At 46.8% G+C, this 19306-nt stretch overlaps 1 protein-coding gene across 2 annotated transcripts in view; it reads right to left on the bottom strand.

Moving 5' to 3' along the window:
* GRID2 (glutamate ionotropic receptor delta type subunit 2) overlaps nucleotides 1-19306 on the bottom strand; it is a 1073619-nt gene that overhangs the window by 145243 nt on the left and 909070 nt on the right. For both annotated transcript variants that reach the window (XM_054163312.1, XM_054163301.1), the window contains one exon: nucleotides 17557-17869. In XM_054163312.1, coding sequence (XP_054019287.1) covers nucleotides 17557-17869 — 313 coding nt within the window. The remainder of the gene's footprint in view (nucleotides 1-17556; nucleotides 17870-19306) is intronic.

Here is a 19306-nt window from a genome sequence, read left to right as displayed (position 1 = left end):
GTTCAGAGAAGCAATAGCAGCTCTAAATGAAAATCTAATGGACTTTGTTTAAGGCTGTATTAAACAGCAATTCAAGCCTCTGATTAAAAATGAGAATGCTACAACGATGAACATTTCCCCTTGCTTTTTTTCACTTAGGAAGTGTGAGATAAATCCCACACTGAAAGTATGAAAAAGGGTCTCAGGGTGCATTCCAAAAGCAAGGGATCTAATGGGATAATGGAAAGTCTAAACTGTTTTCAGCTGAGCTGGGATTCCAATTTTCTGCATCGCTAGCAATGATAATGTTACACAAACAGTGCTCAATCATTAATTTCCATTAAATCAATGTCCTTAAAGGCCACACAGTCCTTTAATAATTACCTGATTAAAATGATGTTAGCATAACACATTAGTTATAGTATCTTTATAATTCCCTTCCCAACAGTAAATTGTCTCTTGCCACTGTTCAGTCTGGAGAAGAGAAGGCTCTGAGGTGACCTAACTGTGGCCTTCCAGTATCTGAAGGGGACTACAAGAAGGCTGGGGAGGGACTTCTCAGGATCTCAGGTAGTGATAGGACTAGGGGGAATGGAATGAAGCTGGAGGTGGGGAGATTCAGGCTGGAGGTGAGGAGGAAGTTCTTCCCCATGAGAGTGGTGAAGCCCTGGAATGGGTTGTCCAGGGAGGTGGTTGAGGCCCCATCCCTGGAGGTGTTTAAGCCCAGGCTGGATGAGGCTCTGGGCAGCCTGATCTAGTGTGGGGTGTCCCTGCCCATGGAAGGGAGTTTGGAACTAGATGATCCTTGTGGTCCCTTCCAACCCTGACTGATACTATGATACTATGATACCCATCTTGCTGAAACAGTGACAGTGAGGCAAAAGTGGGGAAGGGAAGCATACAGCAGATGTCATCATGCAGCAAATGGCTGGGGACTAGCTTCTCTTGATAACAGAACCAGATCTTCATTTCTATTATGTAGTATTTACAGTCTAAATCTCCAAGAGCTGTAGGAATTAATTTCTGACTTTTTAGCCTAAACCCATAAAACAAATTACTTCCCCCCCACCCCCAGCCATTAGCAACAGTGGAGTGGTCAAATGCCAATAGGTTGTAGTGACTTGTACAACATAATTACACAGAGACAGGGGATAGATAGACCTCACAGTGCTTCTACTGGCTCTGGAAAATGCACCACAACAGAGTATTTCCCTTTTCTCTCCTGCTGTCAATAGTAAAGAAGAAGGATGGCTAAAGCTAAACTTTGAGAATTGGAAGGCATCTGCTGGTGTTTGCTGAAGGTATTACTGGCAGCTAATAGATGAAGCACTACTAGGCTTACAGTACACACATCCAGATGCTGAAATATCATGTGAACCTTGGTATTTGAAAGCAAAGCCTTTGATTACTCTATCTATGATGTCATTGGAACTGTGAGGCTTCCTGCCCACCTCTAGCGAATAAGTTTGCCAAAATCATAGAATTGTAGAATCACAGAATGGTCCAGGCCAGAAGGGACCTCCAAAGCTCATCCAGTCCAACCCCCTCTGCAGTCAGCAGGGACATCCCCAACTAGGTCATGTTGCCCAGGGCCTCACCCAGCCTCACCTTCAATATCTCCAGGGAAGGAGCCTCAACCACCTCCCTGGACAACCTCTTCCAGTGTTCCACCACCATCACAGTGAAGAACTTGTTCCTAGCATCCAATCTCAATCTGCTCTGCTCTAGTTTGAAGCCATTGTCCCTCAGCCTGTTCCTGCAGGCCTTTGCAAACAGTCTCTCTCCATCCTTCCTGTAGCCCTCTTCAGGTACTGGCAGGCTGCTCTTAGGTCTCCCTGGAGCCTCCTCTTCTCCAGGCTGCACATCCCCAGCTCCCTCAGCCTGGCCTCATAACAGAGGTGCTCCATAGAATCATAGAATGGGCTGGGCTGGAAGGGACCTCTGAGAGTCATCTAGTCTGACCTCCCTGCAGTCAGACTGGATAACCTTTGGTCCTTCCCTGCTTGGACCATTCTATGGTTCTAATATTCTCCAACCACCTGATCATCTTTCATGGCCCTCCTCTGGACCCACACTATCAGGTCTGTGTCCTTCCTTGCATTAACACAGCTGAAACACACAATTTTATCCAAAGACTTAGCAGGGTTTCAAATTTAATTTAGGGGCTCAATTACTTAAACAAAAATAACTGTGCAATAAGTCTGGCTGTTTGCTCAAGAGAAGCTCTGATCTGCTTTTAAAACATAGGATAATGAATTTGCATGATGTAATTCTAAACACATGCACAAAGAGGCGTACAGAAAGCAGAGCTCAGGGCACCCATAACAAACACAAGGAGCTTCTGGGGACCCTCTTCTACACCACTGTGATATATAATCCCATTCAGATTGTACCTGACTGCATGCCTTTATAAAGGAAACATTTGCAGCTTCTGTGAATGCATTTAAATCATATGAGGCCAGGCTGAGGGAGTTGGGGATGTGCAGCCTGGAGATGAGGAGGCTCCAGAGAGACCTAAGAGCAGCCTGCCAGGACCTGAAAGGGGCTACAGGAAGGCTGCAGAGAGACTGTTTGCAAAGGCCTGCAGGGACAGGACAAGGAGCAATGGCTTCAAACTAGAGCAGAGCAGATTGAGATTGGATGTTAGGAACAAGTTCTTCACTGTGAGGGTGGTGGAACACTGGAAGAGGTTACCCAGGGAGGTGGTTGAGGCTCCTTCCCTGGAGTTATTGATGGTGAGGCTGGACAAGGCCCTGGGCAACCTGATCTAGTTGGGGATGTCCCTGATGACTGCAGAGGGGCTTGGACTGGATAACTTTTGCAGGTCCCTTCCAACCCACACTATTTTATAATTCTATGGCTCTAGGATAAAGGCTTGCTACTCTTTTAGGGAGTATTGACACTTGGTCTTAACAAATAACCTTGCACTCTAGCAACCCTGCTGACTAGATTTCAAGAGTTGCTGAGACCCAGTGTTCTGATTACTAATGGCTGAATTCAAGTGCTCTAAAGATTCACAGATGATATAGATCTATAGACATATAGATCTATAGACATATATAGATATATAGACATAAAGACATATAGTTATACGTAGATATAGGGATACATAGATATATAAACATACAGATATATAGACATATAGATATGTATATATATACAGATATATAGATATATATCTGTGGTACCTAGTTGTAAGTGGCTTAGAAGCTGTGACAGGCAGTTTGCATGGTGCTGGCCTTTCCACAGCCTACAGAGAGTGGTTTTCATAGCTTCTCCTGGGATGGCAAAAGGAACTGTGCACAATGGACTGAAAACAGGCCATCTGTATGTACAATGAACACTAAACCAAACAGTATCATTAATGAGGTATTAAAGTGTTGCTTTAGCTAAGAGGCTGTCAGGGAGACATTATGAACATGAGGGAGAAAGAGTCCTCTTTGGCTAAAACCAAGCAACTATGAACCAAGCAAAGCCAAAAGCAATTCAGTGAGACTGTAAGGACAAACAATAATTTCAGCATGGCCTCCAATCATTTGAAAGATACTTTCTCCATCATTTTTCCTTTAACCTCTACACAGCTCTGTGACTCCAGATTCTGTGTCCAATTCTGAAGCCCTATTACAGGAAGGATCTGGAGGTGCTGGAAGGTGTCCAGAGAAGGGCCACAAGGATGAGCAGAGGGCTGGACCTGCTCTGCTATGGAGACAGACTGAGAGAGTTGGGGTTGTTCAGTCTGGAGAAGAGCAGTCTCTGAGGATACCTTCTTGTGGCCTTCCAGTACCTGAAGTGGGCTCCAAGAAAGCTGGGGAGGGACTGTTGAGGGTGTCAGGGAGTGAGAGAACTGGGGGGGGAAATGGAACAAAACTGGAAGTGGGTAGATTCAGCTTGGATGTTAGGAAGAAGTTGTTTCCCATGAAGGTGGTGAGAGACTGGCACAGGCTGCCCAGGGAGGTGGTGGAAGCCTCATCCCTGGAGGTTTTTGCAGCCAGGCTGGATGTGGCTGTGAGCAACCTGCTGTAGTGTGAGGTGTCCCTGGCCATGGCAGGGGGGTTGGAACTGGCTGAGCCTTGAGGTCCCTTCCAACCCTGACAATTCTATGATTCCATGATTCTATGATTTCAGGGGTGAAGGAAGTTTGTAAAGAGACATCACATGCTGAAAGGTATTTTTTCTTTTGCTTAAAGTTTTGGAGCATTCTGAAAAGCTTTATAAGTGTATTCATGCAAGATTTCCAAGCACCCATCATCACAGAGTGGCACCTGACAAGCGAATAACAGACATCTCAGCTACAGCAGTTCAGTTTTCATGTCACTAATTCTAGTAATCTTCTACTTTTCACAGTGTTTCTCTGCATTGAACTCCTCACCTCTTAGAATTTAATCATCACTAATGCAGGAATCTAATTAAGTTCCTAAATAACACATTTTAAAACTCAGTCCAAAGTTCCACTTCAGGTACATCCTGTGACGAGGCAATCAAAGTGCTTTCCAAAACTCAGGTGACCTAAAGTAGTGCTTTAGTAGTAGTGTGACAGCTCATAATGAGTGTTGGAAAGAAGTCAACCCTAACACTTTGAAGTTCCACTGAGAATAACTCTGTAGTGTAATTTATTGATACAAATTACTAATACAGATTCTTATGGTTTATAGTTGAATAACCACGGGTTTGCTGTAAACCTCCTGTCTCCCTGCCATAAAGATCACAGCCAGATTGTGTTCTACTTCAGAGATGATTTTACTGGGTAGTGAGGGTTTTCCTCTTGGTGGATAGACAAGAAAGTAAAAGAATCATAGAAGCAATTGTCAGAGTTGGAAGGGGCCTCAAGGCTCAGCCAGTTCCAACCCCCCTGCCATGGCCAGGGACACCTCACACTGCAGCAGGTTGCTCTCAGCCACATCCAGCCTGGCCTTAAAAGCCTCCAGGGATGAAGCTTCTACAGCCTCCCTGGGCAACCTGTGCCAGTCTCTCACCACCTTCATGTTGTATAATGGTAAAAAGAAGCCTGAGGAAGGTGTGGGCCCCCTCAGCAAGGGAACAGGTGAGCTGGTGATGAGTGACATGGAGAAGGCTGAGGTTCTCAAGGACTTCTTTACCTCAGTCTTCACTGGCAAGGGCTCCAGCCACCCTCCCAGAATAATGGAAGATAATGGCAGGGACTGGAAGAAGGAACTGCCCATGGTGAGTGAAGATCAGGTTGTGACCATCTGAAGAACCTGAAAGCGTTCAAGCCCATGGAACCTGATGGGATGCAGCCAGGGGTGCTGAGGGAGCTGGGGAGGAGGTTGCTAAACCATATCATATTCCAGAAGTCCTGGCAGTCTGGGGAGGTCCCCAGTGACTGGAAAAGGGGAAACATAACTCCCATTTTCAAGAAGGGAAGGAGGGATGGCTCAGGGAACTATAGGCCAGGCAGTGTCACCTCTGTGCCTGGTAAGATCATGGAGCAGATCCTCCTGGAGGCACTGTTGAGGCAGAAGAGTAATGCAGAGGTGATTTGGTACAATCAGCAGGGCTTCACCAAGGGCAAATCCTGCCTGACAAACCTGGTGGCACTCTGTGACAAGGTCACAACATCAATAGATGAAGGCTGAACAGCTGAGGTCATTGACCTGGACCTGAGCAAAGCCTTTGACACTGTCCCACACCACATCCTGGTGTCCAGGCTGGTGCAGGATGGGTTCCATGGATGGAGCATTCAGTGGATACAGAACTGGCTTGAGGGCTGCACCCAAAGGGTGGCTGTCAATGGTCCCTGACCAAGTAGAGGCCAGGGACAAGTGGAGTCCCTCAAGGATCAGTCCTGGGACCAGGCTTGTTTAACATCTTTGTTGGTGCCATGGACAGAGGCATTGAGTGCAGCCTCAGCAAGCTCACCGAGGACACAAAGCTGTGGTGCAGCTGAGAGCTGGAGGAAGGGATCCATCCAGAGGGACCTGAACAGACTGTAGAGCTGGGCCCATGACAACCTCATGAGGTTCAACAAGACCAAGGGCAAGGTCCTGCAGCCGGGTAAGGACAATCCCAGGCACTGATACAGGCTGGGCAGGGACTGGCTTGAGAGCAGCCCATGAGAAAAGGACCTGGGGGTGCTGGTGGATGAGAAGGTCAACAGGAGCCAGCAGTGAGCACTTGCAGCCCAGAGAGCCAAGCAGAGCCTGAGCTGCAGCAAGAGAAGTGTGGCCAGCAGGGCCAGGGAGGTGATTCTTCCCCTCTGCTCCACTCTGCTGAGACCACAGCTGGAGTACTGTGTCCAGCTCTGGAGTCCCTAATACAAGAAGGATCTGGAGGTGCTGGAAGGTGTCCAGAGAAGGGCCACAAGGATGAGCAGAGGACTGGAGCTGCTCTGCTATGAGGACAGACTGAGGGAGTTGGGGTTGTTCAGTCTGGAGAAGAGAACATTCTGAGGAGACCTAACTGTGGCCTTCCAGTATCTGAAGGGGGCTCCAAGAAAGCTGGGGAGGGACTTTTGAGGATGTCAGGGAGTGATAGGACTCGGGGGAATGGAGCAAAACTAGAAATGAGTAGATTGAGATTGAATGTTAGGAAGAAGTTGTTCCCCATGAGGGTGGTGACATACTGGCACAGGTTGCCTAGGGAGGTGGATGCAGCCTCATGCCTGGAGGTTTTTGCAGCCAGGCTGGATGTGGCTGTGAGTAACCTTCTGTAGTGTGAGGTGTCCCTGGCCATGGCAGGGGGGTTGGAACTGGCTGATCCTTGAGGTCCCTTCCAACCCTGACAAGTCTGTGATTCTGTGATTGTGCAGGGAGTGGTCAGTATTGCTGTAATTGTAATTGTAATTATGATTCTGCTATCTCCATTTCACAGCTGAGAAATGAGATCGAGGTTGTTAAATAGAATTTAACAGTCATCAAGCAGACCAAATGCAGAGCACAAGCAGGTCTTAGTCTCAGGATCTTTCTTGAACCTGAATTATTTTTCATTTTATGAGACTAAAAAACTTTAATTTTATTAAAGTAGAAAAATTTTCAGATTTTGAAAAAGCTGAGTCATTTTTATTTTGTTAAAGTAAAAAAAAAAGGAATTTTGTGAAAGTAGAAAACTTTTCAGACATTTGAAATCTGAATTATTTTTTGTTTGATGAAAATAATAAATGCGAATTTTATTGAAGCAGAAAAATGTTCAGATTTTTCAAACCTGAATTATATTTTATTTTATTTAAATAAAAAAAAAATAAAGAATTGTATTAGAGTAGAAAAATGTTCAGATTTGTAAGGTGGGGGTTGGTCTCTTCTTCTAGGCAACCAGCAACAGAACAAGAGGACACAGTCTCACCAGGGGAGGTTTAGGCTGGAGGTTAGGAAGAAGTTCTACACGGAGGGAGTGATTGCCCATTGGGATGTGCTGCCCAGGGAGGTGGTGGAGTCCTGAGGAAAAGGACTTGGGGGTGCTGATAGATGAGAAGCTGGACAGGAGCAGGCAGTGTGAGCTTGCAGCACAGAAGGCAAATCACAGCCTGGGCTGCACCAAAAAGCAACATTGCCAGCAGAGCCGGAGAGGTGATTCTGACACTTTGCTCTGCTCTGCTGAGACCTCACCTGGAGCACTGTGTACAGGTCTGGAGCCCTCAGTATAGGAAGGACATGGAGCTGATGGAGAGGGTCCAGAGGAGGTAATGAAAATTATCAGGGGATTGGAGCAGCTCTGCAATAAGGCCAGGCTGAGGGAGTTGGGGGTGTTTAGCCTGGAGATGAGGAGGCTCCAGAGAGACCTAAGAGCAGCCTGCCAGTACCTGAAGGGGGCTACAGGAAGGCTGCAGAGAGACTGTTTGCAAAGGCCTGCAGGGACAGGACCAGGGACAATGGCTTCAAACTAGAGCAGAGCAGATTGAGATTGGATGTTAGGAACAAGTTCTGCACCATGAGGGTGGTGGAACACTGGAAGAGGTTGCCCAGGGAGGTGATTGAGGCTCCTTCCCTGGAGATATTGAAGGTGAGGCTGGATGTGGCCCTGGGCAACCTGATCTAGTTGGGGATGTCCCTGAATTATATATATATATATTTTTTTTTTTAAATGAATCGTATTAGAGTAGAAAAATGTTCATATTTGTGAAATCTGAATTATTTTGTTAATAATTAAAAAAAAAAATTTATTAAAGTAGAAAAAAAATTCATGATGTTTAAAATCTCCACTTTTTTACATGAAAATAAAAAATTTAAATTTTACTAAGGTAGGCAACTGTTCAGATTTTTAAAAATCTGGACTGTTTTTCAATGTATGAAAAATGTAGAAAAAAAATTCTGATTTTTAAAACCTGAATTATTTTTCATGTTATGAATATTTAAAAAAAATGACTATTTTGTTGCAGTAGAAAAATGTTCAGGTTCTTAAAACCTGAATTATTGTTTATTTTCTTTAAACACAAAAAGAATTGCATTACAGTAGAAAACTTTTCAGATTGTTACAGCCTGAATTATTATTTACGTTATTAAAAAATTCAATTTTATCGAAGTAGAAACATTTCCTGAGTTTTGAAACCTGCATTATTGTTTATTTTATTTCAATAAAACATGCATTGTAGCAAAGTAGAAAAATGTGCAGATTTTTACAGTCTGAATGGTTTTTTATTTTATTAAAAAAATCAATTTTATGAAAATATAAAATGTTGGTTGCATTAAAGTAGAAAAATGTTCAGATTTTTAAAGTCTGAATTATTCCTTATTTTATTGAAACAAGAGATGATGTTTCTGCATTAAGTATTTGCATGTGGAGCCATAATTGATTTAGGATAGGATAGGATAGGATAGGATAGGATAGAATAGAATAGAATAGAATAGAATAGAATAGAATAGAATAGAATAGAATAGAATAGAATAGAATAGACCAGGTTGGAAGAGACCTTCGAGGTCATCGAGTCCAACCTATCATCCAACCTGATCAACTAAACCATGGCACCAAGCATCCTATCCTATCCTAAGTCTCCTCCTGAATACCTCCAGTGATGGTGACTCCACCACCTCCCTGGGCAGCACATTCCAATGGCCAGTCTCTCTCTCTATGAAGAACTTTCTCCTCACCTCCAGCCTAAACCTCCCCTGGCACAGCCTGAGACTGTGTCCTCTTGTTCTGGTGCTGGGTGCCTGGGAGAAGAGACCAACCCCCACCTGGCTATAACCTCCCTTTGGGTAGTTGTAAAGAGCAATAAGGTCACCCCTGAGTCTCCTCTTCTCCAGGCTAAGCAACCCCAGCTCCTAGAATAGAATAGAATAGAATAGAATAGAATAGAATAGAATAGAATAGAATAGAATAGAATAGACCAGGTTGGAGGAGACCTTCAAGATCATCGCGTCCAACCTGTCATCCAACACCACCTAATCAACTAAACCATGCAATCAAGCACCCTATGCTTTCCATTTTTTTTCTTTTCCCAAAGCTCTCAGAGTTTTCCCTCTGCATATCAGCTGCACAGAGACTGCTGTACAGTTAATTGAGAGAAAATGTCACAAGGAAAAGGCCTTGTTACAGCACAATGGTTTCCCACTGATACGGACAGGCCCAGAGTGAGATATGGGAGATGGAGTAATTTATTAAGCAAGAGCACACTCCAGGCAGTGAATTTCAGGAGGATTATATCAGGCCTTGGGTGGTAACACAAAGAGGAAGGCTGAGAATACCAAATGGCTTTAACCATCTGAGAAGTATTGGAGTGACTCAGAAGTGCCAAGGCGTAGAGCCTGTTTGATTTCTCTTCTGAAAGGTAATTTAAAGAAGGCAAACAGTCAGATTTGTTCATTTCCTGGGAGTTAGGAACATAATTGGCAATTATTGACACCGCTGATGACCAATCAAAACCTCCAGTTGTGACCAGCAATTGAAGCTGCTTCTGGAGAAGAGGAGGCTCAGGAGAGACCTTATTGCTGTCCACCACTACCTGAAGGGAGGTTGTAGCCAGGTGGGAGTTGGTCTCTTCTCCCAGGCAAGCATCACCAGAACAAGACAACACAGTCTCAAGTTGCACCAGGGGAGGTTCAGGCTTGATGTTAGGAAGAAGATTTTTCCAGAAAGAGAGATTGGCCATTGGGATGTGCTGTCCAGGGAGGTGGTGGAGTCCTGAGGAAAAGGACTTGGGGGTGCTGATGGAGGAGAAGCTGGACAGGAGCAGGCAGTGTGAGCTTGCAGCACAGAAGGCAAATCACAGCCTGGGCTGCACCAAAAAGCAACATTGCCAGCAGAGCCGGAGAGGTGATTTTGCCACTTTGCTCTGCTCTGCTGAGACCTCACCTGGAGTACTGTGTACAGGTCTGGAGCCCTCAGTATAGGAAGGACATGGAGCTGATGGAGAGGATCTAGAGGAGGCCATGAAAATGATCAGGGGATTGGAGCAGCTCTGCTATGAGGACAGGCTGAGGGAGCTGGGGGTGTTCAGCCTGGAGAAGAGGACACCTAATAGCAGCCTGCCAGTACCTGAAGGGGGCTACAGGAAGGCTGCAGAGAGACTGTTTGCAAAGGCCTGCAGGGACAGGCCCAGGAGCAATGGCTTCAAACTGGCGGAGAGCAGATTGAGATTGGATGTTTAGGAAGAAGCTCTTTGCTATGAGGGTGGTGGAAGACTGGAAGAGGTCACCCAGGGAGGTGGTTGAGGCTCCTTCCCTGGAGTTATTCAAGGTGAGGCTGGATGTGGCTCTGGGCAACCTGATCTAGTTGGGGATGTCCCTGCTGCCTGTGGGGAGATTGGACTGGATGAGATTTAGAGGTCCCTTCTGGCCTGGACCATTCTATGATTCTATGAATCTCTTTCATAACTGCTAGGTTAAGCAAGACTGTTAAGGTCTCTGCAGCACCTGCTGCGCTATGGTCAAACCCTAGTTATAAAACTGTAGGGAATGTTTGTTTGCTTGCAATCAGTGAGAAGTGATTAAATCTTGACTGACTCAGCTATTTTAAAGGGAGCTCCAGGAAGAGAAAAAAATCCCCAACGAACATATAAAAACCACAGCTGCCTGCTTCTCCTTCTCACGGAGAGTGCCAAGTCTGGACAAGAGAAGGCTCTGAGAAGACTGGCACAGGTTGCCCAGGGAGGTGGTGGCAGCCTCATCCCTGGAGGTTTTTGCAGCCAGGCTGGATGTGGCTGTGAGCAACCTGCTGTAGTGTGAGGTGTCCCTGCCCATAACTAGAGTGTTGGAAATGGATGATCCTTGAATTGTGTCCTTTGTATTAAATACAAAACATTGTAGTTTCCTATATAGCTTCACTATTTTGTTCTGTGTTCAGATGAACTCCAGTAAGCTAATTAAGCTTACAGTATCACAGTACATCAGAGGTTGGAAGGGACCTCTAGAGATCATCCAGTCCAAGCCCCCTGCCAGAGCAGCATCACCCAGGGCAGTCTGCACAGGAATGCATCCAGGTGGGGTTGGAAAATCTCCAGAGAAGGAGACTCCACAACCTCTCTGGGCAGCCTGCTCCAGAGCTCTGGCACCCTTACTCTAAAGAAGTTTCTCCTCATCTAGAGCTGAAACTTATGTTCAAGTTTGTCTCCATTGTTCCTTGGCTTATTGCTGTGCACCACCCAAAAGAGCTTGGCCCCCTCCACTTGCCCTCCACCCCTCAGCTATTGATAGACATTGATCAGATCCCCTCTCAGCCTTCTCTTCTCCAGACTAAACAGCCCCAGGGCTCTCAGTCTCTCTTCACAGGGGAGATGCTCAAGTCCCCTAAGCATCCTCCTGGCTCTCCCTTGGACTCTCTCCAGCAGGTCTCTGTCTCTTGAACTGGGGAGCCCAGAGCTGGACACAGGATTGCAGCTGTGGTCTGAGCAGGGCCGATTAGAGGGGGAGGAGAACCTCCCTAGCCCTGCTGGCCACACTTTGCTTGCTGCACCCCAGGATCCCATTTGCTCTCTTGGCCACCAGGGCACATTGCTGTCCCATGCAGAACTTGCTGCCCACCAGCACTCCAAGGTCTTCCTCCATGGAGCTGCTCTCAAGCAGGGGTGCTCCTAACCTTGTATTGATGTCTGCTGTAATTCCTCCCCAGGTGCAGGACCCTGCACTTGTCCTGATTGACCTTCACGTGTTCTGCAAGTAACAATTACACAGCACTTCGCCTGTCTCAAAACCCAACCCATTACACAAAGAGGGTTGGGAATAACTCTAAATGCTGGAGTTTTGTTTCTTAAATAATTTGTTTTCATCAGTAATGGCAAGAGCAGAATGTTCTCCAGAGTATCTCCTAAGAAGAGCCCATAAAGTAGTAGGAAGCTAATAGAAAACCTTCAGGAGATTAAAGTAGGTTCTCAGCAAGTATAAATAGACACGGTGCCACTGCAGCTAGGTGATTCAGCTAATAGCAGTGAAGTTGTTACTGAAGTTTTTAGCAAACCACATTTCCTCTGAGGTAGTTCTTTTTCAATCCTTATTGATATGGCAGGTTTCCAACTCTGGCCTGTTCCAATGAGGACAACATTTGAGGGAATAGCAACACTACCTGGGCTGAAGGCAAAGGAAAAAAATGTGTTTGGATGGAACAGCACCAAAAATGAGCAAGTATTATCTATATTATATAAATTATAATGTAGCTCACACTGGTTAAGGTAGGACATTACCCCCAAATGCCGAGAAAAATGCTTACAGCAATACTGACCACTCCCTGCAAAATCACAGAATCATAGAATTGTAATAGGGCTGGAAGGGACCTCAAGGATCAGCCAGTTCCAACCCCCCTGCCATGGCCAGGGACACCTCACACTACAGAAGGTTGCCCACAGCCACATTCAGCCTGGCTGCAAAAACCTCCAGGGATGAGGCTGCCACCACCTCCCTGGGCAACCTGTGCCAGTCTCTCACCACCCTCCTGGGGAACCACTTCTTCCTAACATCCAATCTGAATCTACCCACTTCCAGTTTTGTTCCATTTCCCCCCCAGTTCTCTCACTCCCTGACACCCTCAAAAGTCCTTCTCCAGCTTTCTTGTAGCCCACTTCAGATACTGGAAGGCCACAATTAGGTCTCCTGGGAGCCTTCTTTTCTCCAGACTGAACAGCCCCAACCCTCTCAGTCTGTCTCCATAGCAGAGCAGCTCCAGCCCTCTGCTCATCCTTCGTGGCCGTTCTCTGGACACCTTCCAGCACCTACAGATCCTTCTTGTAATAGAGGCTCCAGAACTGGATGCAGTACAATGAGGCAGGCAGAGAGCAAAACCTGTGAGGAGTGGATTGAGAGGCCAAGTGCAAATACAGAGGGTAGAAGAGAGGAAAGTTACTGAAAAGGAGGCCTTAGCAACATTTTCTGTCCAAATGCCAGAAGGTCATTTGAAAAGAAGCAAAATAAAGAGCTTTTGCCAATTGTTTTTCCAAGGTGAGCAAGTGGAAAAGAACAAACTCAAGAAGCCATGGTAGTCAATTTCAACATCACTGAAATCCTCCATGGCCTGAATCTATGAATCTGCTTCTTCATTAGTCATAAGTAAACATCTCTGAGATAACATAAGTTAAATGAATGACTTGTGGCTGAATTTGTAGTTCAGAGTCAGGAGCAGCTGTTTTTAATGCAATCCACAGCACTGCATGGCCAAGGTCACTGAAAAGTCTCTACTGCCTTAGTGATCACAGTGTATTGCAGATTCAGTGAGGAGATTGGATAGCAAGTCTACCTGGACTTCAGCAAGGCATTAGACACCACCCCCACAGCAAACTGCTGGCCAACCTGCCAGCCCCTGGCTTGGACAGCAGCACTCTGAGCTGGGTTAGGAATTGGCTGGAGGCTGAGCCCAGAGAGTGGTGGTGAATGGTGCCACATCCAGCTGGCAGCCAGGCACTAGTGGTGTGCCCCAGGGATCAGTGCTGGGCCCCATCCTGTTCAATATCTTTACTGATGATCTGGATGAGGGGAACGAGTTCATCATCAGTAAATTTGCAGATGACACCAAGCTGGGGGCAGGAGTTGATCTGCTGGAGGGCAGGAGAGCTCTGCAGAGGGACCTCGACAGGCTGGACAGATGGGCAGAGTCCAACAGGATGGCATTCAACAAGTCCAAGTGCCAGGGCCACTTTGGCCACAGCAACCCCATGCAGTGCTACAGGCTGGGGTCAGAGTGGCTGGAGAGCAGCCAGGCAGAAAGGGACCTGGGGGTGCTGGTTGATGGTAGGCTGAACATGAGCCAGCAGTGTGCCCAGGTGGCCAAGAAGGCCAATGGCATCCTGGCCTGTATCAGGAATAGTGTGGCCAGCAGGAGCAGGGAGGTCATTCTGCCCCTGTACACTGCACTGGTGAGGCCACACCTGGACTCCTGTGTCCAGTTCTGGGTTCCTCAGTTTAAGAAGCACATAGAGACACTTCAAAGTGTCCAGAGAAGGGGAACAAAGCTGGGGAGGGGTCTGGAGCACAGCCCTGTGAGGAGAGGCTGAGGGAGCTGGAGTTGCTTAGCCTGGAGAAGAGGAGGCTCAGGGGAGACCTTCTTGCTGTCTCCAGCTCCCTGAAGGGAGGTTGTAGCCAGGTGGGGGTTGGTCTCTTCTCCCAGGCAGCCAGCACCAGAACAAGAGGACACAGTCTCAAGCTGCACCAGGGAAGGTTTAGGCTGGAGGTGAGAAGAAATTCTTCTCAGACAGAGAGATTGGCCATTGGAATGCGCTGGCTGGGGAGGTGGTGGAGGCACCATCTATAGAGATGCTCAAAAAAAGGATTGGACGTGGCCCTTGGAGCCATGGTTTAGTTGTCAGGAGGTGCTGGGTGATAGGTAATAGGTTGGACTTGATGATCTCTGAGGTATTTCCAACCTTACTGATTCCATGGTACTGGCTATCATTTTTTTGTTGTTTAGATCAAAATGGAATACACCCCCCCTCAACTCTACAGTGTATACACTTTTATATTAATTGAGCCTCTCCAGGTACTTCAGAGGTCTAGCCTCAAACTCTTCTCTTCTAATAAAAATTCCTGTGTCTCTTACAAATAACCAAAATAATGTCTGTAAATATTTACACACTGGTGTCCAATTGAAAAGGGCAGCTGAGAGAAAATGTATTGCTATGTTACAAGAATCTCAAAACACTATGCACTGGTCTAAACCATAGAATTCTTTGATTCATAGAATAGTTTAGGTTGGAAGGGACCTTAAAGATCATCTGGTTCCTGCCTCCTCTCCATCCAAATCCATGTTGAAACCAAACCAAACACTATCTGGGAGATTTAAGGCAGCAGCAGGCATGGCTGTGTGTAGAGCAGATGCTCCGTGCAATTACAAATAGATGTACCTGCAGTGCCAGCAAGGAGTGACAAACAATGACATGGACATCCCAGATGGTACTTGTTCTGCTCTTTGGTCAGGTGTTGCTCTCTAGTTCGTGGTACTCATAGGAAGCTGTGCTACCTTATTCCACATTGCATTACAACCCAAGCCAAGGCCTGTGGTCGCTGATGTCCTTAGGATGTATGGTTAAAGCTCTGCCAGAAGAGCTAAATGGTGAAGGACTTGGGAATACAAACAGAACTGGGGAGTAGCCTGGGCAAAACCAGGTCATAGAATCATGGAATTGTTAGGGTTGGAAGGGATCTCAAGGATCAGCCAGTTCCAAGCCCCCTGCCATGGGCAGGGACACCTCACACTACAGCAGGTTGCTCACAGCCACATCCAGCCTGGCTGCAAAAACCTCCAGGCATGAGGCTGCCACCACCTCCCTGGGCAACCTGTGCCAGTCTCTCACCACCCTCATGGGGAACAACTTCTTCCTAACATCCAATCTGAATCTACCCATTTCTAGTTTTGCTATATCCCCCCAGTTCTCTCACTCCCTGACACCCTCAAAAGTCCCTCCCCAGTTTTCTTGTAGCCCCCTTCAGATCCTGGAAGGCCACAATTAGGTCTCCTCAGAGCCTTCTCTTCTCCAGACTGAACAATCCCAACTCCCTCAGTCTGTCTACAGCTCCATCCCTCTGCTCATCCTTGTGGCCCTTCTCTGGACACCTTCCAGCACCTCCAGATCCTTCCTGTACTAGGGGCTCCAGAACTGGAGGCAGTACTCCAGCTGTGGTCTCAGCAGAGTGGAGCAGAGGGGGAGAATCACCTCCCTGGCCCTGCTGGCCACAATTCTCTTGCTGCAGCCCAGGCTTTGATTGGCTCTCTGGGCTGCAAGTGCTCACTGCTGGCTCCTGTTGAGCTCATCCTCCAGCACCCTCAAGGCCTTTTCTTCAGGGCTGCTCTCAAGCCAGTCCCTAACCAGCCTGTATTGGTGCCTGGGAACGCCCCAATCCAGCTGCAGGACCTTGCACTGGGCCTTGTTGAGCCTCATGAGGTTCAGTTCTGCAGCCTGTCCAGGTCCCTCTGGATGGCACCCAGTGTCTGCCTTTTGCATGAGAACACACCACTCACATTAACTATGAAATACTATTTTTTTTCCCCTAGAGAGAAGTTCTCCTTCCCTAATTAGACCACTAGAAACCAAATCAAGCTAGGATGTAGCACTCCAAAATTCTCACAGTTCCCACGCTGGGCAGCCCAATGTGTTAGAAACCTTAAAGCACAAAGCTCTCCAGTGCTCCCAGTCCCTTGTGGGCTGTGGGAGGGAGACAGGGAAGAGGAAGGTCTCTGTAGCAATAGGAAGGATACACACATTTTGTCTCAGAGGCAGAATCTCCCTCTGTCTCTGTCCTGAAGGGTCAAACCCCAATGCATGCCCTAGCCCAGACAATGACTTAAGCACCTCTGAATGAGCAAACTTGGACTCTTCCTGGGGTGCAGCTGGTCCAGATAAAGGTGTAGCAGGTGTACTTAGCCTTGTACCACACCTGTGAACTGTGTGTGCCCCTGGCCACGTTTGGATATGCCCCATCCCATAGGTGCAGCTAGCAGGTTTCTCTGGTACCAAAGGGCATTCATTGTCTTGAGACAGTAATGAAACTAGCTGAGAAGGTAGGCAACTGGCCTTGTGCTCACCAAGCAAGCAACAGGAGCCAAATGTTGCCTGAGTTGCAGCTGAAGAGCTTGTCCTAGCAGGCAACAGCTACACCTGGGCTTGGCAACCAACACTCTGAAAGCCCTGTGCTGGAGGCAGAAAAGGGAAAAGCCCCAAGAGAACTGAATCCCAGAAGAGCCATGGAAAGGCTACTGTCCCTTGAGAGACCACACGAGAGAGAGAGGCCCTTAGCACTCTCTGAGCCAAGGAAAAGCTCCAGAATGTGAACTGGGCACAAGGGAGGGAGGCCTTAGCCCTCTCTGAGCCAAGAGCTGCTTGAATGATAGTCACAGTGTCTGGGAAGGTACCAGACAGAGCAGCAAGCTGTGAGCCCCTGGCCAATCTGCTACAGAATCCCTCTGGTGGGAAACCACAGACCACAGCACCAGAATTCCCAGTTTAAATCCTGTATTGGGAATTCCCAGCTTTGTGCTCAAATTGTTTCAGTGTCTTCACATGTGGAATGTATCACTCACAGCTGAGTAACAGAACCTGACAATAAACTTTGCCAGTAAGTTTTGGCAGTGTCTGAAGACACCAGCCTCCAGAAAATATTAAATATAAAATATAGAAAGATAAATATAAAATATATCAATAAAAAGCATACAAATATCAAATACATAAATATCAAATACATAAATATGCAGCTTTTTATTGCAGTCTCTTACCTTGTTGTACAAAGGATCCGTACACGAACCACATGGAGTTGTAGAGGGTTGTGGAAGTCATGGATCCCATCTGAAGGCGTGGAGGGTTGAGCCAGTTCAAGAGGTATACCAGTAGCCCCACCAAGAGCACAGTGCCAGCTATGCAAGCCCACAGGGAAAGGTCAAAAGGTGCCAAGCAGGCAAACATGTCCACTGTCTTCTCTGCCTTTCGAAGCAGGACGCCCACGGAGTAGTCCATGTAACGTGTTGTGAAGTCCACCACATTTTCCCTGTCAGGTGTGATGGTTAGGGCAGAGATCCCTATATCAGCTCTCTGAAGAAAAAAGAGAGACAGAAAATAGAATCAATCATAGAATCAATCAATAGAATCAATCAATAAGGTTGGAAAAGACCTCAGAGATCACCAAGTCCAACCTACTACCCAACACCCCATGACTAACTAAACCATGGCTCCAAGTGCCACATCCAATCCTTTTTTGAACACCTGTGGAGGGAGACTCCACAACTCCCCATGGCAGCCTCTTCCAGGGCTCTGTCACACTCACAGGGAAAAAATGTTTCTTCATGTTTCCATGGAACTTCCTCTGCCTCAGCTTCCACCACTGCCCCTTGTGCTGGCATTGGGCATCACCCAGCAGAGCCTGGCTCCAGCCTCTGGGCACTCACCCTGCACAGCTTTATCAACATGAATGAGGTCACCCTCAGGCTCCTCCTCTCTAAGCTACAGAGCCCTCAGCTCCCTCAGGCTCTCCTCCTAAGGAAGATGTTCCACACCCTCCATCATTTTTGTGGCTCCTTCACTATTTACTATTTCATGGTTTCCTTTACTCTGTCCTCCTGCTCAGCAATTCCTCTCTGTGCCAACCTGTCCTGCAGCTACGTTGGGTTTGCTTTCTGCCATTTGCTATTTCTCTTTTCTTTTTTATTATTATTTTTGTAATGTAAAGAACCCATTTCAGATGAGAAGAGGATGAATACCTTTCCTTGATCTTATCACTGCATTTCACAGCATTATCAGCATATTTTAGGTCTCCAGAGAGACCAGGCACAACTGCAGCAGCTGCTACTTTATTTTTCCAAGGTACAATCAGAACAGCAGTGAAAATGGGAGAGGAGGCATTTAAAGCAGGCACATTCATTTTAAAGAGTCCAAATCCTGAGCCAAAAGGCTGCAAATTCTAGGCATTTTAATATCAAAAAGAGGACTTAATGTACTTTAAACTGCTACTAACTTGCTTGAATTAGTTTGAGTTTGGCCTGAAGCACTGTGTGGTCCTTTGGAAGGGGTTGAGGAGAGCACAAAAGCTGTGTCAAACTTTAACAACCCTCTTGAATTCCTTTCTTCTTGCAAAAGGAAGACAGAGATAACTATCTCCTCAGGAATGAAATGTGAAATGTGAAGTGGGAAAGTATGGCAGCTGAAAGTGATTAGAATCAAGTTTGTAAATCAACTGGATTTGTTTAATGCCATCTGCAAATCAACTCTGCATCTCACACTGCAAAGGTTCCTTTCTGTCATAGTACTCTATGGCCCAGGTGGCCAAGAAGGCCAATGGCATCCTGGCCTGTATAAAGAATAGTGTGGCCAACAGGAGCAGGAAAGACATTGTGCCCTGTGCTCAGCACTGGTTAGGCCACACCTCGAGTCCTGTGTCCAGTTCTGGGCCCCTCAGTTTAGGAAGGACATTGAGACACTTGAACATGTCCAGAGAAGGACAACAAGGCTGAGGAGAGGCTGAGGGAGCTGGGG

Source organism: Dryobates pubescens, chromosome 1 (genome assembly GCF_014839835.1).
Source record: "Dryobates pubescens isolate bDryPub1 chromosome 1, bDryPub1.pri, whole genome shotgun sequence".
Classification (NCBI taxonomy): Eukaryota; Metazoa; Chordata; class Aves; order Piciformes; family Picidae; genus Dryobates; species Dryobates pubescens.
Note: the sequence above shows the minus strand (reverse complement) of the source record. Positions and strands in the feature narration are given on the sequence as shown.